At 37.0% G+C, this 22,536-nt stretch overlaps 1 protein-coding gene across 1 annotated transcript; it reads left to right on the forward strand.

Moving 5' to 3' along the window:
* The first annotated feature begins 791 nt into the window (after positions 1-791).
* On the forward strand, positions 792-16,948 carry LOC121422512 (RNA pseudouridylate synthase domain-containing protein 1-like). Its single transcript, XM_041617633.1, has 6 exons — positions 792-1,034; positions 9,783-9,944; positions 10,354-10,505; positions 12,003-12,126; positions 13,642-13,852; positions 14,587-16,948. Exons 2-6 carry the CDS (start codon positions 9,834-9,836, stop codon positions 14,805-14,807), a joined length of 819 nt encoding a protein of 272 aa, XP_041473567.1. The 5' UTR covers positions 792-1,034; positions 9,783-9,833; the 3' UTR covers positions 14,808-16,948.
* The last annotated feature ends 5,588 nt before the right edge of the window (positions 16,949-22,536 follow it).

Here is a 22,536-nt window from a genome sequence, read left to right on the forward strand (position 1 = left end):
ATGCATGGTAACATCTAATCCACAAGAGGGCGCCATACACGTAAAAAATATATTCATGGACCGGTTAGTCAATATATTCATCGAAGGTGGACCGGCTGGGAAAATACATGGATTTCGATCATATCACGTGACGCGCAATTGACCAATCGCGCTTGGCTATCTGTCTTGGCTATCTAATATATACATACCTCGCATATATATATAACGAGAAATTTGATTGGCCATTCCAACATCTGTGTTTAAAGTACGAACCGTTGCGTACGTTATGACACAGCCACGCGTACGTTATGACACAACCACGCGTACGTTATGACACAACCACGCGTACGTTATGACACAACCACGCGTATGTTATGACAAAACCACGCGTATGTTATGACAGAACCACGCGTACGTTATGACTATAATTAGCATGTGTAATGACAGAACCACGCGTACGCAATGACAGAACCACGCGTATGTAATGACAGAACCACGCGTACGTTATGCCAAAACCATACGTACGTTAAGAATGTCATAGAAGTATAATAGAAAATGTCCATACGTACGTTCTGTCAAGACCATACGTACGTTATGACAGATCCACGCGTACGTTATGAAAGAACCATGCGTACGTTCTGACTTGCACGCGTATGGTTTTGGCATGCGTTTTGGCGGGAACGGCCAACGATACACGACGCATGTGACTGTACCGTATCTGGGTACCGTATATGATGTAGATTGACTTCAGCTTTGCATGCATTTACCGTATGCATATATATATGCGCAGCAGGCATACAGCTCGATCGAAGCTACAGTAACAAGTGAACTTAAAGAAGGTGATGAACCTTAAAAATACAACGGACAGAATAAAGCGTTGAGGTCCACGTGCACTACCTACGACAAGGATCACAGGATCCCATCGAACAAGAACAGTTGCTGATTTTTGATGGACTGTTGTCGAAGAATCACCAAAAGAAGCTGCATAAAGCCGTAACTAGAACTTAAAAGTTAGAGACAGTCATTTGATCTCGGTCCCACATGTTGATATTTTCGTAAGTAGAGTCTAACTTTGGCTTATAGCCTTAGCCTAGGTAGTACCACTCCTAGTACCAATGAGGTCCAAACATTAACATGTATGGACCTCATAGGCGACATTACCCAAAAATATGGGTTAGACAATGCTGTTCTGATTTCCAACCCAAGACTTTGGTAAATGTACGCCTTAATACAAATTGGAGTTACGTGATATGACTTTCATTTGTTGGGGAGACATTAAAAGTATTAATTAAGTAGTTCAAATTAAAATATATTATCATTAAACTTACATTTCAGGCCCTTTTTGTTGATTTTCGGTGAGCGTTCCACACAGCTGCGACGAGTGATCAACTCCGAAGTGATACGCGAACTGGTCAGCTGATCGGTCAGGTGATCGGTAGATTATCTTTTGTCAGACGTTCATAATTTATGTAAAGCGTATCAATCTTCAGTATCTTGATTCCAAAGTATCAGTATTGCAGATAAATGTCATTATTGATTGGAATCAGTGGCGGATCGGGGGGGGGGGGGGGGGTGGGGGTGAGCATTTCTGCCCGATCCCCCTATTGAGATTTGTAGTAAATATTTTGGAATTAAATACGTTGTTCATACTAGTTATGCGACCCCTCCCTTATGATGATCACAGCATTATTTGTAATGGGGATATTTCGTTCATAATTATTCTTGTCTCTTCTTTCTCCTTTTTAGCCTTTTTTTGCTTGTTAAAACCTTTTTTCCTTTTTTTTTTGGGGGGGGGGCTCGCCAAATTTTACGTGGGTCAAAATTACCTTCATTTTTTTAGTGACAATCTTTTTCATTTGTCCAGTTCTACGCGAGACAAAATTACCTTCGATCATTATTATAGTTAAAAACTTTTTTTTATTTTTTATTTATTTATTTATTTTTTTTTGGGGGGGGAGGTTGCCAAATATCACGCGAACGTTTGTCAGCTTTTACTGTTTTATTCGACTTATAATCAAATATTAAATGGGGCTTACCACAGTTTTTTTTAAAGTCAATTCATAAGAATATTCCTCCTCGGGATTTGAGCTTTCTTTCATGAAATATCAATTTTTTTCATGATTACCAAAAATACTTAAATTTTTTTATCGGTGTATGCCTATAAAGCTTTAGCTCATGCGTTGCGCCTGCCATATTTTAATGCTGATCAACTTTATGCTTTTAATGAATTCCTAAAAACAATAAATTCTCAGATCATCAATTTTGTCGCAATCGAATAATTCGATTGCGTCTCTCTATCAGTTTTGAATATTCATAAAAAATATCAGCTCGTGCTTTTTGCTCATAATATTTTGATTAGTAAATTCTTCTCTTATATAATCGAGTCGGATAGATAGATAACTAGAGAGAGTTGGGGGGGGGGGTCCCTCAGCTACTTGTCCTCGCTTATTTGTTATTATTTGTTATTATGCTCATGTTGTGAGAGCTTTGTGTTTTCACATTTTTTTCTTTTTCAACCTTTTTATTGTCTCGGAGCTTCCCTCTATTTCTTTACACTATATTATAATGTAGTCCTGTTTCAATCATTGGCGGCGGAAGCCCCAAATTTTAGGAGGGGACAACCTAAAAAATTTTGACAAGCAAAAAAAAGGCTCTCAACCCAAACATTTTAGGGGGGACGTAGGAAAATAAATTGACAAGCAAAAAAAAAAAGGTCAACAACAAATTTAGGGGGGAACGTCCCCGCTTCCGCCGCCTATGGTTTCAATTCTTTTTTTGTTCTCATTTCAATGAAAACATCATTATTAAACTGACGTACATGTAGAAGACTTTATTACGAAATTTTGACATTGTTTTGTTTCATTTGTTTGGCTTTCTTTTTTTCTTCTCCTCATCTTCTTTTTCTTCTTACTTTTTCCCTTTCCTTATTTTCTCTTCAGTATTTCATTCAGGTATCCGCCAATTTATACAACACCAAGCATATAGAGGCGGATAATCAGTGAGGGAGCATGACGGTGTGCCGCTCTAAAAAAAGGAGGAATATTGGAAGAAAAAAAAAGAAGAAGGGATGGGGAAAAAATAAAGAAAAAAAAAAGATGATGATGGCAATGACGATGATGAAAATTATCTTGGTGATGATGATGGTTGTGGTGACGGTTGTGGTGATGATGATGGTGATGCTAATGATAGTGGTGATGATGATGACGAGATGTAATTTTGTTATTTTGTCTTTGAAAAAATTAAGTAGTGCAAAGTTGAATTCATTTAAAGTTTATTATGAAAATAGCAGAAAAAAAATTGGTATGCGTTCGAGGAAAATCCATCCCCCACCAATCTTTTTCAAAGGTAAGATTTTTTTTTTTGCCCGGGGGGGGGGCCACTTCCATTCACGAGTGGATACCATGCGCGACCATGGGGTCTCGAAAAGCACCCTAAACACGTAATTTCCATATTCTGAAAATGCACCCTTAACAAGTATTGGCGTGTGAAACCCTACCCTTAACAAGTATTGGAAACAAAACGATACTCTTGGCAAATATTCCCTGAAATGAACCCCTAAACAAGTACAGGAATGTTTTATTGTTACGGGTCCTTCGGTCGTCGGCTTTACCTTATTTGGTTTAGTACGACCCCACCTTCTACACCTCGCGCAAATCGGACTCTAAACACGAAGTGTTGGAGCAATAAGGACATCCTTTATAAAACATTTTGATTTTGTTTTATCATCCCCGCAAATTAGACCCTAAACACGACGGTTTTCCTAGCGAATTAATAGATACCCTTTTTTCGTTATTTTTGTGTTTTTGACACCCTTATCACGTTACGTAGGTAACGTGCCCTATCGTGAAAAGGACATCCTTTTTACGTTTTTTTTTGGTCGCGCATGGTATCCACTCGTCAATGTAAGTGCCCCCCCCCCCCGGCCCCCGGGTTTTTTTGTGACGGCGTAGGCCTTTGCAAGCAGCTATTATTATGGTAAAAAAGTAAATGAAATGTCAAGAAATACATGATAATGATTTTTATGGTACATTTTAGTAGGCCTTTATCAATTCATACTTATCAAAAAGAAAAAAGTGGGTCGTTACGGACCATTAAAAATGGGAAATTTGGGCATTTTATATTTAGGATAGAGCAACTGCTCGTTATAGACGTCACAATAAATCAAGCATTCTAAATTCTATCAACTCCATTTTTTGTCAAATAACACCTTCATCGATATTTTGAAATGATTTTTCTCATATTTTCATCATCTTTTTATCAGGGTGAAATTCCCCTTTAATTTACAAAACAGATTCGCAAACAATATCAAGAGTAGTGGGAGGCAAGGGTGGAAATCTAAGGTAGGGGACCAGGGGCTGGAAAACAGGCAAAAAAAAACAAAAACAAACTAACAAAAAAAAAAACAAAAAGGAAGGTTTATCAGCCCCAAAAGAAGGTCGTCTCGTCCAAAATACATGTTTTACTTCGATTTAAATGATGTAGGCCTATTTCTTTCCATCATATATAAAAGAACAAAAATAGTAGGGGGACATTTGATAATGTGCCCCTACTATTTTGGGTTAGGGGAAGTGTCCCCCTGGGATTTGCGCCCATGTGGGTGGGGGGTGCTGCACCTCCTTTCGGAATCATTATGGAACAGTGTGAATAGTCGCTGTGATTTCGATCTCATACCTATAAAAAAAATAGAACAAAAGAACGCCTTGACCACAGGCCAAAATGCCTAACAATTTTTCCGCGGCATTAACAACTCTCGTAAGGGGCGCTCCATTTATAAATAGAGTTGCATGTGTAGCTGTCTATGGCAACAGAATCCATCGCAGAATTGAAGCCAGAAGCGTGGGAATTTGGCAGAAAATTCAAGAAAAGAACCGGTGAGTACCGATTTAAGAGTAATTATATATTCATTAACATTTATTGAATCATAAGAATAAAGATTTTTTACGGAAAGAAAGCTTAGTTCTAAGCTAGGGCTGCCCAAATGCGCGTGAGTGGAGTCTCGGTTTCTTAACACGGGTAAGTATTGCGGTGTCGCCTAGAGTGGGTAGTACCACTTGTTCACTGCTACCATTCTGCCTGTGGAGAATCTACAGGTAGGACTATGGTATGCCAATGCTGTATTGAGCACACTCTTTAAAAAATCATTAAAATATCACTTTTGTGACCGAAATTACTAATTTCCATACAGTTGCAATTTATTTTTCATTAGTAACTTGGGAATAATTTTTGTATTCACCAGAGCGCTCAAAAACTTGAATTTTGGGCATATTTTTGTGTAAGCCCTCTATTGGTGGAAAGTAATATGGCAAGAAAATTTTCATTTTTCAATCTCTATTTTTAATTAAGAAAAAATAATTCAAAGAATCAAATTTACATATGAGCCAAGTTATATGATGAATAGCTGTATTGGAAACTGACAGTGTAAGAAAATCAAGGATTTGTTGTCCCATAGAAAAAGAGAAAATAAGCCAAAATTGCAACCCTTATTTTGCCACACATGGATATGTAACTGAGAACAAGGTTATATCATAACCTTGTTCATTGAATGAGTGGGTAGTACTAGGATTAGGTTTAAAGCTCTGTTAAAAACATTTTCTTAACGATCTGAGTAACATTTCTAAAATGTGTATTTTCCTGGCCACAGCTGTGCTTGTGGTCGATCATAGATCAATTGTAAGTAAAATCATTCAAAGCAGAACAAAAAATAAAGTTGATGAGACTGAGGGGTCATTCCATCTGGATTCACCCAGTGGTTGCACCCGACCGTCTCAGAATTCGTTGTAAATTGGTATACATAAAATTCAACATGGCCCAAGCACAAAACAGAAAAATTATTCAAATCGGTCCGTCGGTTCTCGCGCTACAGCCCGCCCTTTTCTCCTTGTTTTGACAAAAATGGGCGTGACCTTCAACTTTCAATGGCCATTGCGTCATAACGTGTTGACCAATTTTCACGAAAGTGGTACTATTTAATAGGAAATTCAGAGAGGAATCCAAAACATGCATCAAATAATGTATTGGAGCGATTTATAAGGTCGTGACCCTTGACCTATTCTTTGACCTTGAATTTGACCCCCGGACAAATAATTTTTTGACTTGATTTTCGTGTATGTTAATTATTTGTATGATATTGACAAAATATGTTAAAACCAATGATGATATTTTATTTCTTCACCTTTAAAAACTTCCAAAGATACCATGAAATTTCACTCTAGTCCCACATACTGATATTCATGTTAGTAAAGTGTTCAAAAGTTACATGATTTCTTCTAATCTTAAGTCACAGTATGCAAACACATTAAAAGAAATTAAGCTCATCAGTTCACAAATGAAACATTAAACATTTATGCTCATGAGTAGGTATCTGTTTAGGCATTTTGATGTTCAGCAATATATATCATATATGTATATATTCTTCTTAGTAAAGTGTTTACCCAGTACTTTTATCATCAAATTGTTGAGTATATGCTTATTTAAGGATCCCTTATATACATATATGATATATATTGCTGAACATAAAAATGCCTAAACAGATACCTATTCATGAGCATAAATGTTTAATGTTTCATTTGTGAACTGATGAGCTTAATTTCTTATCATGTGTTTGCATACTGTGACTTAAAGATTGGAAGAAATCATGTAACTGGTGAACACTTTACTAACATGAATATCAGTATGTGGGACTAGAGTGAAATTTCATGATATCTTTGGAAGAGTTTTTAAAGGTGAAGAAATAAAATATCATCATTGGTTTTAACATATTTTGTCAATATCATACAAATAATTAACATACACGAAAATCAAGTCAAAAAATTATTTGTCCGGGGGTCAAATTCAAGGTCAAAGAATAGGTCAAGGGTCACGACCTTATAAATCGCTCCAATACATTATTTGATGCATGTTTTGGATTCCTCTCTGAATTTCCTATTAAATGGTACCAGTTTCGTGAAAATTGGTCAACACGTTACGACACAATGGCCATTGAAAGTTGAAGGTCACACCCATTTTTGTCAAAACAAGGAGAAAAGGGCGGGCTGTAGCGCGAGAACCGATGGACCGATTTGACTAATTTTTTTTGTTTTGTGCTTGGGCCATGGTGAATTTTATGTATACCAATTTACAACGAATTCCGAGAGGGTCGGGTGCAAAATTGCACTTTCATTGGGTGAATTGGCATGGAATGACCCTGAGTGAGAGTGAAATTGAAAAATTCAAGATGTGAACACAGTGAAGTCTGAATTAAAGCACTCATTCAATGAACAAGGTTATAATATCACCTTGTTCTCAGTTATATCTCAATGTGTGGCAAAATAAGGGTGGCAATGTTTGGCTTATTTTCTCTTTTTCTTTGGGGCAAATGCTTGATTTTTTTTACACTGACAGTTTCCATTACATCTATTATTCATACAACTTGGCTCTTATTTAAATTTGATTCTTTAAATCATTTTTTTCTTAATTAAAAATAGAGATCAAAAAATGAAAATTTTCTTGCCATATTACTTTCCACCAATAGAGGGCGTACACAAATATATGCCCAAAATTCAAGTTTTTGAGTGCACCGGTGAATCAAAAAATTATTTCCAATTACTAATGAAAAATAAATTGCAACTGTATGGAAATTAGTAATTTTGGTCACAAAAGTGATATTTTAATGATTTTTTAAAGTGTGTGCTCTGTACAACATTGGCATACCATAGTCCTACCTCTAGATTCCCCACAGGCAGGGTGGTAGCAGTGAACAAGTGAATTAAAGAATGAATGGCCACATTGCACTGTTGATCGACCATGACTGGTCTCGTTGCTGGCTCTGATTCTTTACCTTTACCCGAGATTCTGGAAGAATGCTGATGATCCCAGCAGTCGTGCTTCCAGTTCAAGTCCTTCATCCTTCAATTTATTTGGGTATCTTCACAACAGTCTAGCTTGGAAATCTGCACCGTCCTCAAACATTAGATTCTGAAGAGTTTTTTTTCTCACTTTTTTACTTTCCTTCTTGCCTTCTTTCATTCCCCATTTTTTCTTTCAAAGTTTAATTATAATCCTTGCTTCAGCTTTTGATGATCCCTCTTGTTATTCTTTCATAGTTTTTCTCTCTTTAATTGCCTTTTCTTTACCTTTTTCCCTTAATTTTTCCTTTCTTTTCTTTCTTACCTTCATTCTTTATTTTCCTTACATTCGTCATATCTTTTCCCCCCTTCATTTCTTACGATGTTAACACTTCAAGTGTTACAGTTAAGAGAAAGTGTTAAAAATCAGGGAAGAAGTCTATTGTTGAGTCTAAACACAGTCGCTTCTTTTCCATACAAGAGGGCGATAATTATCACATGGGATTATACTAGTTTACTACAGAGCTTGTTATGAAGATCTTTCATTCTTTGATGATTTGGACCTGGGGCTATCAGATGGAACGTGCAATTGGCCAATACAAAGTCTTAATTTGCTATTAACCAACAGGAATTTACTTATAGGCTACATTGGCGAGCCACACTTTTTTTAACTAAACCATATTTTAACCCAAATGTAGTGTGGCTGAACTTTATGTGAAAACGGTCCCGTTCTTTCATTTCAACATATTCATGTGGACTCTACTGACAAGTGAGTGCCCAGGCGCAGTTCATAGTCTATTTGGCAGTGTCCCCTACACTTAATATTTTGGGGAAACAGAGATAGCATAATCTCATACACAATTAGACTCAAGCAAAATAATACATTTTCCAGTCTTGCATTTCTGTTAATCAATGATTTTTTTTGCTTAGATTATCCTCTTATATTTTTTCTACTAATGTAACTAGAAATTCCGTGATTTTATGAAAATAAAATGTGTTTACAGATACATTGGCAATTTGTCCTAATTAAATGGATGTAACACTCTTAAAATTATGGTGGTATATATTTGTTATTGTGGTACTGGTAGGATAGTGTTCGATGGCATGTTTTAGCAAGCGACAAATCATATCAAAACGATGTTAAATTTCGATATAATATCTAATCATCCTTTCTTAATGGTAGAAAGGATGAGCAACTTTAGTTGCACAAATATGAATTAGCGATGAGAATAGCAATCGTGAAGTAATATGAACACAGCAATGATATAAAAGCTCTAGTACTCCCTGGTTTACAGCCATAGGATGGGCCAGGAGTACAGATTGTATGTACATGAATGGTAGAGCAGAGCTCAGAGACCCAACAGAACCCAGAGGAAAAATTTTCCTCCTGACTCATATTTTTTTCAACAAGAATTACTAATTAAAAGGGACAATAAGTTAAAGTTTAAGATTCTGACATTCTGGTCAGAATGTTACCCACATGAATAGTCTACTTAAAAGAGAGATTGCATTGCAGACAGATATAAATAGAGATAATTGATCCTTTGTGATGGGTGATTGCGAGAGAGAGGGAGAGAGAGAGGGAGGGGGGGGGGGGTGTTTGACAGTCAATGTTGATGAAAAAAATTGGGTAAACTCAAAAGGAGAGATATTACAAAGAGGTTGATTAATGTAGGATCACTGGACAATGCTAAAGCTCATCAGTAGTACAATGGCTACTCAGCAGCTTCTTAAAATCTCACTTAAAGAAGACCAAGCTTATTGAAATCAGGACACTTGAAAAGGAAATCTAATCAAACTAATATTGAATTTGTTTACTTGAAAGTGAAGTTTGACATGATTTTTATTGTAAAATAAATATGGGTGCTACCTGCCACATAAGTTTTTTATACACTTTAGTTATAATGAGTTTAATATCAGGCCTTTCAAGTTTATCTTGTGTTCCTCATCTTTTATCCTTCTTCTTGAACCCATCTACAGATCAAGGAAAATGATTATATACCTGGTGAACTATTGAGCTTGCTTGCCTGAATGGTCAACTCATTGCTTAACAGAGTTCAAGTTTTTCTCCGCTGGAAGTACTCGTACTTTTGGCGTGTAATTATTGGAATGAATTCTCCTGCTGGCATAGAAGATATCAAGGTATGTGTATCTCATCTAGTTGATTAAAAAGATAACGAATGTTTAAAAATTGTAATGAAGTGAACATCAAAATGATTGAAGTTGTAATTATCATCTGAGACTGAAATATTACAACCACTTTCAAGGGCAACCTGAAGACATACATGTATGTATAATGGTGCTTTTGACAAGACAACCATGAATGTTGTTGATTGGTAAAGTTCAAACTTGTAATGTTTATGTTTTTTCTTTTCTTTCTCTAATTTGCTCTGGAGCATCTTGAGCATTTTATTTAGATGAAAAGTGCACCATACAAATTCTATGTATTGTTTTTATCTTCCAATAAGCAAAGGTTTGTTACTCGAAAAAAGCAATGTCTGTGAACTACATATTTTGTCAGAATAATTTTGTTCTTATGCCTTCTTTGTAGATTCTGTATAAAAGTAAGAACTTTGTTGTAGTGGACAAGCATTATGATGTGAAGATAAACAGTAATGACCCCAAGGATGCGATCACAGTAGCTACCCAACTTGCACATCTTCATCCAGAGCTGGTAGATGAAAGTCTGCCTCATAGTTTCAGGTAAGAATAATAAAGTTATATTAAAGGAGAATGAAATCATCGGAACAAGATAGCTTGTGTGAAAACAGAAAAATCAAAGAAACAGATCAACAAAAGTTTGAGAAAAATCGGACAAATAATGAGAAAGTTATGAGCATTTGAATATTGCGATCACTAATGCTATGGAGATAGCAAATTGGCAATGCGACAAAGATGTGTGATGTCACTTGTGAACAACTCTCCCCATTACTTTAGTATATATTTCACTTGAATTGCCTCTTTTATCACATCTATCCATAAATCATGTGTTCTTCCTACCTGAGGGCATGTAATACATATTTTTTTAGAATACATCATGGATAGAGAATTTGTATCATCATAAGAAAAAGCAAAAAGAGACATTTTGAGGGTATTTTATAGTCCACCAAAGGGAAAGTTATTCATCAGTGACATCACACATCCTTGTCGCATTGCCAATGGAAGGATATCCATAGCATTAGTGATTGCAATATTCAAATGCTCCTTTCTCATTATTTGTCTGATTTTTCTCAAACTTTCTTTATTCTTATTCTTTGATTTTTCTGTTTCTACACAAGCCTATTTGTTCATCAGGTTTCATTTCCCTTTAAAGACCTTTCAGGATCTTTGCTTGACTTGGAATTTTAACTTTCAAAGAAAATGGAAAGACGTCGAAGGTATTGTCCTTTGCTGTTTGTTTCCTAAAACTATAAATGAAGGCCTTTTGACAATGTGAGGGTCCATGTACCTATGTTTTGCCCAAAATTCTTTAGGTCCCAGACATGAGAAGTTTTCGATCAATGCCTGAAAATGTTTGAAAGAGAGCTTTTAATATTTACATAATATTGACTGTTCTTGAGGGGAACATCAAATATGTCGTCGCAACAGAAACATATTGGCCTGAGTTTTTAGAAGAGGGCAATTATATTTGATGTTTACAGAAAGAAAAGCAGGTCAATATTATTATTACCGATGGCTGTATCATGTGTAATTCAAGCCATTGTTTGGAACAATTTATAAGCCTGCTTATCACTACTTCTGATTTCAGGTTATTCATGACCTTAGCGAAGTAACCCTTAATAAGCAATTGTGATATAAATTGTTACTTTGCAGTCGCGCATCATGCATGGCGCGCATGTGCACTTAATGCGTAGAAATCTACAATGCGTTGTTTAATAAATTGGTTCCAGCCAGATTTTCAAATACTGAAATTAGCGATAAAAATACGGCTCCTACTGCGCAAGTGCATTAGCAGAAATATGGCCAATATTGCCCTCAGATGTTTTGTACAGGATTCCTATGGACAAAGCCCGAGGAGGAAAAGAAAATCCATGATTTTTAGTGTGTTCAATCATGCATCTACAAAAATTGGGAAACTGACCAGTAAGACACCAACAGTATCTTGAAAGAAAAATTGCAGATCTATGATGGTCTTTGGAATAACTAATATGATGTATTTGAAATATTGTTTATTGATGTAGGTTATTTACATACGTTCAGATTCATACACAGACTTGACTATTCTACCAGTGGAGCTCTGTGTATTGCACTCAATAAGAATGCTGCAGCCATCGCTATGAAGTATTTCAAGGACCGGAGAGTCACTAAGGAATATCTTGCACTAGTAAGAAAGATTTATAGTAGAACTAAGTGGAAATTTTGAAAATAATCGTCACCTTCCTGCACAAAGCCATTAGTGTTGCCTTCCTGCACAAAGACCGTTAGCACGCACTGCACGTCGCCTTCCCCTGGAAGGGCCGTTATCGTGAAGTGAACAGTACGCGCTAATGGCGTTTGTGCCGGAAGGCGACACGCAGTGCGCGCTAATGGCCTTGTGTGGGAAGGCTACGTAATGTTATATAGTTAATTAATTTTCTAATGATGCACATTTATACTTCTTGCATGAATTTTAAAATTGAATCATATTATCTGGACACTTCTGATTGCTTTAACCCTAAAATAACGGGGGGGGGGGGGGGGGGGGGGGGGTGGTTGGGCTGACTTTGAAGTATTTTACAATGCCTGGGGATGCTGTTCAAAAATTGGTTGAATTGGTTTTATTGTCTCACCTGTGAAGCAGAGTGAGACTATAGGCGCCACTTTTCCGACAGCGGCGTGGCATCAACACCAAATCTTAACCGAAGGTTTACTTTTTGAAATGCCATCAATACTTAAAAAATATATGGACCTAGTCCATGAAACTTGGAGTTTCAAGTAATATGACCAAGGTCAAAGGTCATTTAAGGTAAAAAAAAAATGGCCAAGTTGGGGGTATTTGTTGAATTACTATCATAACTTTGAAATTTTATTGTTCTAGTTCATAAAACTTGGACAGAAGAGTAATCAAGTATCACTGAACATCCTGTGTGAATTTCAGGTCACATGACCACTGAATGAATGAATTTTGGCCATGTTGGGGATATCTGTTGAATTACCATCACAACTTTGAAACTTTATGGATCTGATTCATGAAACTTGGACATACATGTAAGAGTAATCAAGTATCACTGAACATCCTGTGTGAGTTTCAGGTCGCATGATCAAGGTCCAATGTCATTTATTGTCAATGAACGTAGTATTGTATCATTATATAAATGGTATTTTTTGTGAATAATTATTTTATAGTAGTTTTCAAAGTTAGTACTGCTGCTATATTGAATCGAGTGATGCTGGTGAGACTGCTTGTTCTGTGATTGCTTTAGTTGCATCTAGTGCCTAAGTTGCATCTTGTCTATAATAAATTATGATAAAGTGCATTAGACTATACAATCAAACCTTCCTTGGTGGTCACCTTAAGAGTACGAATGCCTGTCTATACAGACCACAACTTTTTGTTTCCATTTTGGATACCCTTTTCCCCATAGAAACATGTATTAAAGGTGTCCGTAAACATCCCCTGGTTTTCCTAAAACCATAAGTTACAAATGACTTGGGCTTGGCATACAACTGGTGACCCTTTCTTGTACTGCAAGATAGTTTGTAAAATTGTGTTTAAAGTTGTGGGTAAAATTGTGCATAAAGTCATTCGTAGTGATGTTTGTTATTATACAAACAGCTACATGAATTATTCACCTTTGTTCTCCCTCTGCAATCTTTAAAGAAAAGTCTAACATTATTGTTCGGTTTCGTTAACCGTAAGGTCAGAGGTCATGTTGCGGAGGACACCATGATGATTGCCAAGGCCATCTACCCTAACCCTCAAGAAGACCTGAAGCATATGATGAAGGTTGATGACGGTGACTGTCCACCAGGAACCAAGCTCCTCGGTGCTCTGACCAGACTGAAAGTCCTAGAGAGAGGGGAATATGACCAGGAACCTGCTACCAAGCTCTTATTACAACTACACACAGGCAAGTAACAGTCCCCAACACTGGTAGCACAATGAGCCAAAATTTGAAGTGGCTCGACATGCTCTGTAGGCCAAACTTCCACAAAAGTTGCGCGAGTGAGCAGAATTTTATCCATTAAATGAAAGAATAAAAAATAAAATTTTGCATGACTTTCATAAATGATTTCCTTTTGTTTTTTATTGATTGTTTTAAAAACCAGGTCCCAAATAGTTACCAAGAATGACATCATCCAACGACTGATGCAGCAATATTGAGAAAAATAAGCTTCTCAGCCAGTCAATACAGAACATAATTTTGGTGAAATCCCCTTTGCGTGGATTCTTTGAATTTACCTGTGGCTATTTATGCCTTTAAAATCAGATTTAAAACACATGTTTTACCCAAAGTTTCTTTTTTATAACAAAATCTTCCTGTGTCACTCTCGATCCAGGTGAGGTAAAAGGGTATGTCTTGGGAATTATTGCCACACATGGCAGCTAGAAACGGATAAGAATTGCTTGTATTACCAGTGGCCTGTTTCATGAAGGGTTTATACCTATTGTACAGTAATTTTGCCATTATGGTAACCTTGATTGTGATTTGCTGCTAAGCCTTGTTTTCATAATGATGGTGAAGTTACATTAGTTGGAACACTTTATGAAACAGGCCAGGTGAATGACTACCAGCACTAGCACTGTTCAAAAGCACTCTGACCTACTTATCATATACCTTCTCAAATATCTCCTCTGTTGTAGGACGGAGGCACCAACTCCGCGTCCATTGCCAGAGCATCGGCCATCCTATCGTTGGAGACTACACCTATAGCATGAGGAAAGACGTGAGTCCCTACCGTATGATGCTACTTGCCCATAAACTGCACATATCGCTTCCAGGTGAAGACATCGATGTAACGGCAGAAGACGTGTTCAAACCAGACAAAGATCCCAAATGGATCCCATACCATGATGATAGGTAGCGTTTGCATGGGTGTGGTAGAAGCCATGTTCATACCAGACATGGATTCTATACTATGTTGATATGTAGTGTATGAATTGGTATGGTAGATGTGTTAACACCAGATAGGGATCCTGAATGGATATCCTACCACAATGGAGAGTATTGTATAAATACGATATGTGGTATGGTATGGTATGAGATCGCAAGTGGATCACATACCACGATGATAGGTAACGTATGAATGAGTGGTAGAAGGCATGTTCATACCAGACAAGGATCCCAGATGGATCCCAAGATGATGTGTAGCATATGAATACATATATGGTAGTAGCAGTGATCACACCATACAATGATACTAAGTGTATTCCATACAACGATGAGAGTGTATGAATTGGAATGGCAGAAGATGTGTTCCCATTTTATAAATGGTTAGTGGAAACCAATGCTATACCAAGATGATAGGTTATGTGAGAATGATCATATTGATCTTATTCTCAATATCTTTAAAGGCATCATTATTTTTTGAGAATAAGTTTTCTTCATATTAACATAAATTAATTGTGTTATGTAGTACTTTAGTTCTTAAGGTGAATTCGAAGTTATACATGAAAAATACCAATGAATGTTTATCAGTTACACACATATTCATCAAACCAGTTCATCCTAGTCTATCCTGCCCCAGCAAGACATCAATATTCAGTTCTCTCAACATTCAATACTCGTGGGTGGGGGAGTGGCTTACATGATAGTGTTCAGTGTCTTCTTTCAGTTTAGATATCCACTTTGTTGAATGATTTGATAAAAAGTTGACAAAAAATAAAATATTTTTCTTAAAAATTGATGAAAAATACAAAGTAAGAAAAACCATAAGTGTCCTGACAGAATTTGCAGTATTTTTTCTCAAAGCACTTCCAAATACCATAGTCATGTTATGCCAAATAAGTGCACTGGAAAAGTTTGTATTATCATCCTTTACCCCATTATATAATTTCTTTTCCCTTTTTGATGACGTCATAGTGATTAGCGTCTTGTGCGACCAGGTCAACAAAATATACACATATTTCCATATGGCTTCTTAGATTGGCCACTCTGTTCCATTCACTTTGAAGTTCTTTCTGTCCATTATAACCACTGATCCTAGCAACTGCTTTGGTGCAAGGCTTTTTTGTGCCATTTCCAAACTTCATCAGCTTGTTTGGGAATTTCAAAAGCCACAGGCCATTTTCAGTGACCTGAACAGTGATATTTCTTTGTTTTGAAGACAATACATCTCTGTAGATAGCTGTATGAAATACACATAACGTAAAGCCTCCTCTCCTCCCTCGATGCCCTCCACACTCTCCTCAACGGGTGAATCTAGGTCTGCCTCCCAATTATCATTTGGTTCTGGCATTGGGCCATCTAATGATTGAAAAAAAGAATTTTCAAAATACAAATGCTTACATTCAAATATGTTTTTCTTTCTGTATCTTAGCCTTCAAAATATCCCTCAGCTCCCCTGCAGATGCAGATTCTGTGAAGAAATGATGTTGGCTGCCAATAAAACCAAGTGAAAGCCCATATCGAAAACCAGAAATAAGTTGCACAGTATATTTTCGTTTAGCATACATTTTCAGAAAATTTGATTAAATCAGCGTCTGGGCCAGGCTCCTGCCTGCCGCTAGAGGCTTAGTTGGGTGTGACGCAGGAGTTTGAACCAAGTGAAGTCGCTGAAAAATTTCTGCATCTGTGCAAAAAACAGCAATAGGGATAAAGAATTCCATAGCTCGAGGTAATTTTCTGACTGTTTCTTATCCATTCATGAAGACTTGCAAGACCAATTGCATTAAAATGAGATGATGGAAAACCAGGAAATTTGTGATTCATTCTCCCCTGATTGTATTCAAAGATTTGTTGTGAATGGAGATCAACAGCAAGTGCTACTGCATCTTTATGATTCACCTTGTGCCTGGATGAAACTCGGATTTTCCTTCCTGGTACTTCCTTGTCATTCTCCTATAGAAGTCCATAGACCTATGATGATCTGCTTATTCTCTGCAGATTCTTCTGTGACAACTTCCCATGAAGACCTCTGCAACTTTCCTTAAACACCCTGTTGTGATGTTCCATTAGCCTGCCTACCTCAATGTTGCCATCAGGTCTGCAACTTACATGGGCACACCTATTCTAAACCAACTTGTAGGACAGCCTGGGTGACAAGAAAACGTGAACTTGGGCCAACAATCGTAGAATATGGAAGCTGTATTTGGGCTTCTTTGCTGCCGTACAATGTAGCAGTAAAAACTTGTAGAGCCTCAGTTTACGCTCCCCATCTCCACTTTGACGAGCATCTTTGAAATCCATGGCTAGCAGGCCCATGCTGAGTGCCACTCTAGAGTAGTTGAACACCCCTTCTCCTGAACTTGTGAATGATGATTTGATGGGTTCAGGGTGTGGATGTTTTTCCTGTATATGTTTCTGTAGGTTTTTCCCGGAAGCATAGGTCTTGTTGCATTGCTGGCAAAAGAAGTCTTTCTCCTTGAAGCACACATTGTGATAAATAGCATATGTGTCGACAAATGGTCCCATGACAATGTTGGCATAGTTTTATAGTCCCTATGGACTTCCAGTTGGAACAGGTTCCTTATGGGTGAATCTACAGTCTTTCATTCCAAAGAAATGAAGAGTTATCAAAGCAACTGTATACTGTTAAATCAGATGTTCTGCAGCATTGATATTCTTAATGGGGTCTTGAGTGACATTGTAGGCTTTAAGGAAATTCCTTGCCTTATAAAATGTCCCCTTATCTCCAGCTGAGGCAGAATCAGATGGTAGCTTCCACATTACCTGTGAAGAAGTAATATCACAGTATAGAATGTATGTTAAGTCATTGTTCCCTGTAAAGTAAAGAGGAAATTTCATGTTTAATTTCTTTACCAACCTGACTAGATTATTTGCAATTTATATTTTTTTCAGTTAATGTTTGTGAAGTTTTTTAGTGTGTGTGTTCTTTTACATCAGTATTGAAATGCAAATGAGTAAATTAAATATTTCAAAAGTCATTTTGTAACATCGGATTTGGTTGATGTTCCTTCAATTGTGCAGGGTATTTATAGAAGCACGTTTCTGCTTAAGCAAATGTTTTAATTAACTGATTTTTTCCTTATCCCATTGAATATTAATTGAAATAGTGATTTGATCTGATTGTTAAATTTCAATCAAAATTTTCTCCTCCAAGAATTAAAAAGAAACTCCCACAGACTCAACAAATTATTTTGATTACAATATATGTGTTGGAAAAGAAAACAAGATGCAATTTCTTCCGACAAAGGTGGCCACAGTTGAATCTCCCAGGGAGATTTTGGGGAGCCCACATCTGTGCCATTGTCTGTCCAGGGTTGGACAGAATTGACCCATTTTTCTTCAGAAAGAAGGGTTTTGAGTCCCTCTAGTCCTTGTCTGGAATCATGGTGTCATTCTTCTGAATTCCTTATAAACCTTGATTAGTGACTTCCCATACTCATTGAGCAGGATGTGGACATCTCCATAGTGTTGAAAATGTTTTGTGCCCTTTGATCTGTTAAATATAAGCAAGTCATTCATATGTTAGCCCCCCCCCAAAAAAAAAAAAAAAATCTTTCAGGTCATTGGATCAAGATCATTGTTAAAAAATTGAATAAAATTGATAATTTTCATTGGACGTAAATGATCATAATCATACAATCTTTAATTTCCTTCATTTCTGACATGAGTTATACATGGGAATCAACTTCAAACTTTGTATATGTATGTATATTGGGGAGACAATCATCTCATTAGAACTAGGGATCACATATTCATGGTCCTTGGTAGTCATTACTTGAAAATTTTATAAGTTAGGCTGATGTGAGTCAAACATATCTAGTGCCCTCTTTTGGCAATATTTTTATTTTTCTTTACAAGTGCTCTTTGAGTATCTTTCAAAGTTGAGGATTCAATATTAAGGATCTACAGACAAAGATTGTGTCATGAAAATTTTAGTCCAGTCCGTGCTTTGGAGTTGAAAACTTAACATGATATTGTTTTTGCTAAGGCAATGACAAATTTTTATTCATGTCACTGCACCCAAGAATTAATCTGATTTTAAACTACTTTCTATCGAGCTTTTCAGACAGCCTAGCTCGGTGCCCTCTGCAGTTGAGTCTTGCAACTATAGCTGTTTTTTAACACAGCCTTCTGCAAACAGACTGAAGTCTTCGTGAATTGCGATGCATGGTATATCTTCCAAAAATCGTCTGCAATTGGCTACCTCCTTGAAGCAGCAACACTGAATCGATCGATCAATGGGGACACGGTTCCCACAAAGACACCAATCATTGTTTGCCATACAATCAGGTAGTGGTAGAGGTGGATCTTAATCATCAGATTCTGATTCTGAACTTAGATCTCACTCTGTGAAGCCGTGAAAACTTCCTTTATACTTGAAAGTTTTTTTTTTCCATTTTAGCATGCCTCTGAATCGAGGTCCCCCAGATTGTCATACTTGAGAAAACCTTTAAAATTGTCTGAATTCTTCCAATAACAATTATACCCAACTGAGATTGAGGGTATTTCCTCTTAGATCACCCTGTTCTATTGGTGTGACTTGCATTTGAGCAAGCTTTGAATGGATATATACCTTCCTTCGCTCCTCAGAGGTTACCCGAATAGTCATTGGGCGCTTCTAGCTTGAGTCCTTGGACTTGTTGGCCTTGACCTTATGTAATCCTTTGTGACACCGTTGCTTTGGAATTCCATCAACCTGCATCAATCTGATCTACAGTCAGGAGCTCTAGTAAACCCTGAAAAGTTTCATGCCAGCTCGCTACCCACCTCTTTGGGTCCTGTTTGAGCTTGTCTCTGAACTGAGTATTTGGTTCCCTGTATCCAACTTGGGGGAAATCTTTAACAAAATTGTCTGAATCCTTGTGATAAAAATCACACCCAACTGAGATTGAGGGTATTTCCTCTTAGATCGCCCCTTCCTATTGGTATGACTTTGTTTCATTTGAGCAAGCTTTTGCTAGAGGCCCTCTTTTCCTACACATAACACATCCATTGAATGAATATACTGTATACCTTCCTTTGCTCCTCAGAGGTTCTTGGTAGAAAAACCACATTTTTGGATTCACATGGTTGAAATTCTTTCATCATGTGATATCTCATTTTGTAGAGTCCTCGATGAAGGAGGATGTTGACTGTTCATCTTAGTGTACAGCGATACATGGAATGATAATCTGACTCATTTTAGAGGGCTGTTTGACAGGCTGGATAAAGCCAGATTAGTAGCAAATCTGATGAAGAGTGAATTTTCCAAGGCAAAGATCTCCTGTCTTGGCCATGTAGTTGGTCAAGGGCAAGTGTTGCCAACAGAAGCCAAGGTACAAGAAATTTGTGACACTTGACAATCACAATTTTAGCCAGTTTAAAGTGATTCTCATGGCACTGTTTAAACTCCTCGTCCATTTGTTTTGGCTGACTTGGCCTGCTCCAAATTTGTATGTTGAAACCAAGTTTTTCGAAAAGATGATAAAGTCTGCAACTGTCTCCCTTTCTCCTTGCTGAGGTGTCCAAAACTTCAGATGCTCTGCATTAAATCATTATGCAGTAGTCATTGTACATCAAGCAAGTGGCATGCAAAATCGTTATGTGTGCTGGACTTCACTAATGTTACTCCTTTTACCTTAGCCTAACAAAGTCCTTTTATATTCAGCATAGCTGCCATTATGCTGCTCCTTTGCGGTTTGCCATAATGGCTGGTGCATATCTAGTCTAATTCTTGTAACCATGATCAGGAATATTGAGTCAGAAATGCACACAATATTTCTTCCGCACTTCTAAGATTTATCATGAAATACTCTTGAAACAGAAAATCAAAAAAGAAATCTGATAACTTACATAAAAATAGATGCACTCACAGGGATGCCAACCATCCCTGTCTTGCCATATCTTATTTTTTTTACGTGAATAACTTATTAACAATAATACTGATTACCATGAATTTGTTGTCCAATTTTATCTGGATGCTGTCTGAGATTGTTTTTGTATCACTTCTTGAAAGTTGAAGTTTTTGACCCTTTAAAGACTTCGCATCCCACACAGCCATGAAGTCGACAGTCAACCTCCATAACATCACTGGCTGATTTGCTAGCCAGGAATGAAAGCAGTATTTTGTCCGCATTGCCAAGATCTGTCATGAAACACATGGAAACAGAAAACTTGTTAAAATATCTAATGAAAATTCATATGGAAAATAGATACTGATTCAAGATTGACAGAAATTATTCATTTTGATTTAAATGTTTAGGAATTGTAAGCTTACATTTTTATCAAGTTATATTGGTAGAAGCACTACAGACATATTCATTGTGAAATGAATATGTTTTTTTATACATGTTACACAGGGAATAAATGCTTACAGGTATATTGGGAAGGACCATGAACAATGTACTTTTGGTATATTGCATTGAATTATATTAAGTTGATCTTATGCTTACACTGATACCAAGAATGCTAACCATTCTCTTTCACCATTGTGTTTTTTCAGTCTTGGTGAGCATACTTTTATCTGGATCCCAATCATTCTGCTCCTAAATAGATGCACCTCCTCCGCAAACATCATGAGCCTACTCTCATTTGTTTTTGTTCTGCTCAAATCCAATGACCAATGCCTGGTCATTGGACAGTCCAGCATACAAGACAATTGAGACTTTATTTTCCTGTCATGTTCAAAGAGAGCTTGACGGGTATGATTGCCCCCAATTACTTACAGCTCATGTAGGCCTGCCAGTATATTTTCCTTCTGTTCATGGTTGGGATGTGTATTGGTAATATGTACTGCCAAAGTACAAAAAAATGAATTTTTCTCAGACTTCTTGAATGATTTCTTAAGATATTGTTTACATGTGGAGTATTTATTTCTCTAACTCTTCATTGTTGAGAAAGACATGACATGAGATAAACAGTCACTTCCAAGATTTAGCTGTTTTCTACCAGGTTAAAAAGTAAAAGCAATATCTTTTCAAAACAACCACAATGAGCATGTGGCGAACCTCACAACGAAGGTATGGTACCCATCAGGTCATCTTCCTTGTTCCCACGTATATGAAGGATAAGAATCCTTCCGAACACCCCCATACACAGGATGTGATTAAGGAGACCCCTCTAATTCTCCAGTTTGGGATACCATAATTGTAATCAATACCAACCTCACCTATAGCGTTGGGACGCTCCTCCCAGAGCTTCCTTTGGAACTCCGCGAGAGAGGCCTCATCTGCGAACTTTGCATGTTTCGGGTGGTACCCGATTGCGACCGCTTGATACCGGTTCTCCAGTCTGATGATCCGATTCCAGCTATGAGGGTTGGAGTTATTCAAAACTTAAGGCAATTTTACAGTTTTTCCAAACTTTAATAGTTTTGATAGTATTTTATTGAATTTCACAACAACTTATTTTGTTTTGTTTAATGTGACAGGTGTCACAGACATTGCCCTCTTTATCACCTCCTGGGATTTGAAAATAAATTGAAACAAGAAAAAAAACATACACATACACTAGACCATAATAAATTGCATTCATTTTAACGACAAACATTATAAAACATACAAACAATACACATCATTTTGTTCATTCTTTGACTGTTATGTTAATCTTTAAAAGAATATTACAATTGCAACAATTACCAGGTCCACGGTTAGCTCATCTGTAAATAAACTGCATTAGCAAACATAGTGGATTAATTCAGGGCCTAT

The sequence above is a fragment of the Lytechinus variegatus genome, chromosome 10 (assembly GCF_018143015.1).
Source record: "Lytechinus variegatus isolate NC3 chromosome 10, Lvar_3.0, whole genome shotgun sequence".
NCBI classification, from domain to species: Eukaryota; Metazoa; Echinodermata; class Echinoidea; order Temnopleuroida; family Toxopneustidae; genus Lytechinus; species Lytechinus variegatus.